Here is a 5,276-nt window from a genome sequence, read left to right on the forward strand (position 1 = left end):
TTTGTAGAGCTGTTGGTTGAGGAAACGGGGTGGCATTCGTAAAGTGAGGAAAGGTCCAGAGATTTATTAGTTTTTTTAGTAAGCAATAAATGTACTTGAGAAGTAACGATATTAAAACAAAATGTTTGTTTTCTCCTGCCAGGTCCAAGCTTTGAAAAGGTAAATATTGATGAGTAAATATAAAAGGAAATGAGTTGCCCATTGTTTCAACACCCATGCACAGAGTGTCCAGTATAAAATGGAGTTTATCGAAGTTGATTTTGCACTAAAGGAATCGAGTATTTGCCACAAGCACTGATTTTCTAATCTTTGCAACCCAACGCCGTCTAAACTTAGATATTTGAAACTATGAATTATGTAAAATCAAATATATAATTTAAGTTTGGAAATCAAATTAGAAAATTAAAATGTTTGGAAAAGACTTGAAATTACTTTGTCAAAAAACTCAGAAATATTTGCCAAAAAAGGCTTAAGAACGAAAGTAACATCTGTTACAATAAATTTGGCCCTTATTTTTTTGTGAAACCTCACATGGCCCATAGGGGTGGTTTATGAGTTTGTGGCAAAGACAAAATTTCTTTTCAATTTTTTGATAAAATATCAACTGTCTCAAAAACATATTTGACATTTCAACATTTTTAACATTGTAATTTTAATTGTTCACCCTGTTGAGTGACCAAGCATAATAAAGCGCCAATATTAATATATACTTGTTACTCAGCCCATACCAGGGGTTTTATAAACAATCATGTAGGAGGGGTAAATATTAAAGTTTTCGTTTTTCTTTTGGCAGAATTATGACGATAAAATGTTTAAAGTGTTTTTAAAGTTTTCACGTTTATCAATTTTTTTATTTATCTGTTCTTAATTAATGACTAAATCAAAGTTTTTTTACAAATATATCTAGTTTTTCAATTCTAAAAAAATCTGATTATTTTTTTTAATATTTACTGTTAGAAAATGCAAATTCTGGCGTTTGCAATAATGAATGCAAAATAGGCGGATCAAAGTAGCTAGGAGGGAAGGTAGAAGGGGGGGGGCGGTCTAAATATGGATCAAATATTTATATTTAAATATATATATATATGTATTGTAATATAATATCCATTAATATGCTTTCCAAATTACATTTAATCATCTATTTATAGCTCTGCAGTGCCATGAGACAAAGGCAACTTATTTATAGCTTCATACTCAAATATTAATATCTTTATACATATATATATGTATATGGAAATACCGTTTTTGTATGAGTGTGCGCTGTGCACTGACCATCCAGTAATATAAAAAGAATAAAAAATGTGAAAAGTTTTAAATCTAAATTCTAAACGCGTATTTAAAGATTTATTAAAGAAGTGCGGAGATATCGAAATTTAATCTGAGATTTGAGATTCATCTTAAACTCATACGGTCACACTTGACAGTTCAGACAGTAAGGATGCAATAAATAAAGAAAGGTCGTAATAATAGAATTTAAAAAAAAATTTCTTCTAAATTTTTTATGGTTCTTCTTTCTTTTTCTTAGTATTACTTTTAAAAAATTTGCCTTGAATCTTGCTTTTTTGTGAATTTTTTAAACTTTACAAATAGGGCCTTTTTGGTTAGCCATCTATAGCGTTTTGTATTCAATTGATTACAGAACCTTGCGTGGCCCAGGGAAGGAATTATTTGCCGGACGAAATTGCGAAAAAAATCCACTTAAGAAAACGAAAAATCTGCTAAATTTTCGATTCGGTTCTTAGATGTATGTAAATAAAATTGTCTTGTACATATCATTAAAACAGGGCTAAGATTTTCGAAAGAATAATTAAATGTCTTGGCATATTTTCTGAGTTTTTAGCTGATTTTATTGCCAACCTTTTATGAGATTTGTTTAGTAGATGCCTTTTACTCATAAAATCTAACATCTGAAACTTTTAAAAAGTAAAAACTGAAAGATGAAAAGGAAATTTGTTTTAATGATCAATTATTTTTTCTGTAAAATTTTAGATTTAAACTTTAAAGTAAATTCTCCTTAAATTATTTCTTAATGATTCTTTTCATCATTCATTTCCTACAAGCCAGCATTTTTTAGTTTGAAGGGATTGTAAGGTTAAATTCAAGTGACCCTATACATTCTTAGGGTAAACTAAAGATCATGAGGCAGAAATTGAAGAATTTAAACTGCGGCTTAAATTTAAGTCGAGGCTCAAATATGGTTGGTTCCACTTAAAATTGTATTCAATGTTTCAAGTTTTAGGCTGGCGCTCAAATAAAACCGGTTTTGGGCGGATTTGAGACGCGGCTCAAGTTCATTAAATTCGGACTCTGGTTTAAAGTTTAGTGAGTGTTTACTTTAGAACCTATTTGAAAATGTAGATTTTTCATATTTATTCCTTAACACTTTTTTGTTTGACTATATATATTATATATTTAAGTATATGAGGTATCTTACGCTATTTTTGATGGATTGTGATTGAGAGATCAAAACACGACTAAAACTATTCCACTAAGCAGTTATGCTTTTTTATTATTTGCTATACTACGTTAAATTTAAATTAGTTTGACGTGATGTAGGATATGTTGGTGAATAATTTGTCATCAAATTGCTAGCATTCAGCAAACTATATATTACTGATTATTATTAGATATCATTAATAAACAGGTGTTTTTTGTTTGAATGAGAAAATAAAAAATAATTAACAATACAATATGATATTCATTTCCTTTTTATTAAAAGTATTTATTTATGTAGATACATGGTTGAACTTGAAGAGTGTTTGATTTATCGTTTGTTTGTCAATACATGTCAAATTAAGCACTTTGTATTAATGAGGGTAATATTATATATATATATATATATATATATACTTATTTTCTATTTGAACTGAATTACGCTTTCGTCTAAATATATCCATCTTTGAACTTAATTACCAACAAAAAAATATAAAAGTAAAAAGGGAAAAAGAGAAAAAGTTATAAAATTTTTATTTTTATTTTTAGCCCTTGACACGAGTAGTGACCAGGTGAAAAAACAGGTTTTTGAACTCCTCTCCGCGCTCTGCGTGTACAATGCCGAGGGGTACAACAGGGCTCTACAGTCACTAGATCATTATAAAGTAAGTACTGCAAATAGCGCTCAGTGTATATATAGAAGGGGGGAGATGGTTTTTAAAAAACGAATGAAAAAAATAACGATTTAAAATCGTTAACGATGGTTCACATTTGTAGAGCTGTTGGTTAACGAACGATTTCTAAATCGTTTGTTGGAACGAACTTGAAAAACAATTGTGTTATTTTACTGAACGAATGATTTTTTTTCAAACGAACTTGAAAAAACAATAGTTTTCTTACTGAACAAACGATTTTTTAACGTTAGAAGGGAAATGAACAATTATTCAGAAAACGAACGAATTAATTATTTCTAAACGACTGAAACTGGATTGTTAATGAACGAATTGAAAAAAAGTCGAACACGCTCATCTCTACGGGTAATATCACCATAAATTACATTAAATAATTTTTAAAAATCTAAACGTAGTTTATCTGTCCATTCTTTTCTGAACTACCTCTTACTTTTCAGAAATATTTCATATTTTTTTTTGTTTTTCAAATATTTATCTCTCTCATTCTTAAATCTATTTTCAATGCTAAAACGTTGTTCATACATATTTTAAAGTTTATTGATTTTTTTTGTTTAGGTTTTTAAATCAAAACGCTATCGGTTCAGTTTGGTTGTAGAAGAACTTAATTCTGCCAAAACCAATGAGTACAGGTTGGAAATAAACCCATTCTATGCCGAAATCTCTCAAAAAACACTGTGAACAGTTTCTTTATGACAGAAGTTTAATTTTCATTGTTTTTTTAAACACTGCAGCTGAAGGAACTTGATAAAGTTGTGTTTAATAAACAAATGTTTGCATTTGTCCATAAAACGGTCAACAAACATTCAAAGATACATTTTTCAAGTTCTTTTAATAATAACCACCTTCAGTAAATAAATCTTTATTTACTTCCATCCGGCCTCCTTCCATGCTCCTTCCATCCTTCTTCCATCCTTTTTCCATACTCCTTCCACCCGGCCCTCTTGTATTTATTTTGTGTTTAGAACTGTGTTGTTTGCGTTTATAAACTGTCTGGTGATATCTACCCCAGAACTGAAGGAACGGAACAGAATTAGAAATGAATTTATAGGTAAGAACTAAATTAATAAGTAAGAACTAAAATGATAAGTAAGAAATTAATTGATAGGAAAGAAATTAATTAATAGGTAAGAAATCAATTAATAGGAAAGAAACGAATTAATAGGTAAGAACTGAATTTATATGTAAGAAATGAATTAATAGAAAAAGAAATTAATTTATAGGTAAGAAATGAATTTATTGGTAAGAAATGAATTTATAGGTAAGAAATGAATTTATTGGTAAGAAATGAATTTATAGGTAAGAAATGAATAAATAGGTAAGCAATTAATATATCGGTAAGAAATGCATATATAGGTAAGAAATGAATATATAAGTAAGAAATAAATATATACGTAAGAAATGAATATATAGGTAAGAAATGAATATATAGGTAAGAAATGAATATATAGGTAAGTAATGAATATATAGGTAAGAAATAAATATAAAGGTAAGAAATGAATTAATAGTTAAGAAATGAAGTAATAGGTAAGAAATGAATTTATAGTTAAGAAATCAATCTATAGGTAAGAAATGAATGTATAGGTAAGAAATGAATTTATAAGTAAAAAATGAATATATAGGTAAGAAATGAATATATAGGTAAGACATGAATATAAAAGTAAGAAATGAATTTATAGGTAAGAAATGAATTAATAGGTAAGAAATTAATGTATAGGTAAGAATTATGAATGTATAGGTAAGAAATGAATGTATAGGTAAGAAATGAATATATAGGTAAGAAATGAATTCATAGGTTAAGAAATGAATATATAAGTAAGAGATGAATTTATAGGTAACAAATGAATTTATATGTAAGAAATGAATATATAGGTAAGAAATGAATTTATAGGTTAAGAAATTAATATATAGGTAAGAAATGAAAATATATAGGTACGAAATGAATATATAGTTAAGAAATGAATATATAGGTCAGAAATGAATATTTAGGTATGAAATGAATATATAAGTAAGAAATGAATATATTTGTAAGAAATAAATATATAGGTAAGAAATGAATATATAGGTAAGAAATGCATATATAGGTAAGAAATGAATATATAGGTAAGAAATGAATATATAGGTAAGAAATGAATATATAGGTAAGAAAGGAAT

At 27.5% G+C, this 5,276-nt stretch overlaps 1 protein-coding gene across 1 annotated transcript in view; it reads left to right on the top strand.

Annotated features, from left to right (window-relative positions):
- Positions 1-5,276, top strand: part of LOC111703595 (uncharacterized) — a 35,898-nt gene that overhangs the window by 2,006 nt on the left and 28,616 nt on the right. Inside the window, exons 3-5 of the mRNA XM_023475581.1 lie at positions 2,983-3,098; positions 3,681-3,754; positions 4,088-4,173. Coding sequence (XP_023331349.1) covers positions 2,983-3,098; positions 3,681-3,754; positions 4,088-4,173 — 276 coding nt within the window. The remainder of the gene's footprint in view (positions 1-2,982; positions 3,099-3,680; positions 3,755-4,087; positions 4,174-5,276) is intronic.

Source organism: Eurytemora carolleeae, unplaced genomic scaffold (genome assembly GCF_000591075.1).
Source record: "Eurytemora carolleeae unplaced genomic scaffold, Eaff_2.0 scaffold380, whole genome shotgun sequence".
NCBI lineage: Eukaryota > Metazoa > Arthropoda > Copepoda > Calanoida > Temoridae > Eurytemora > Eurytemora carolleeae.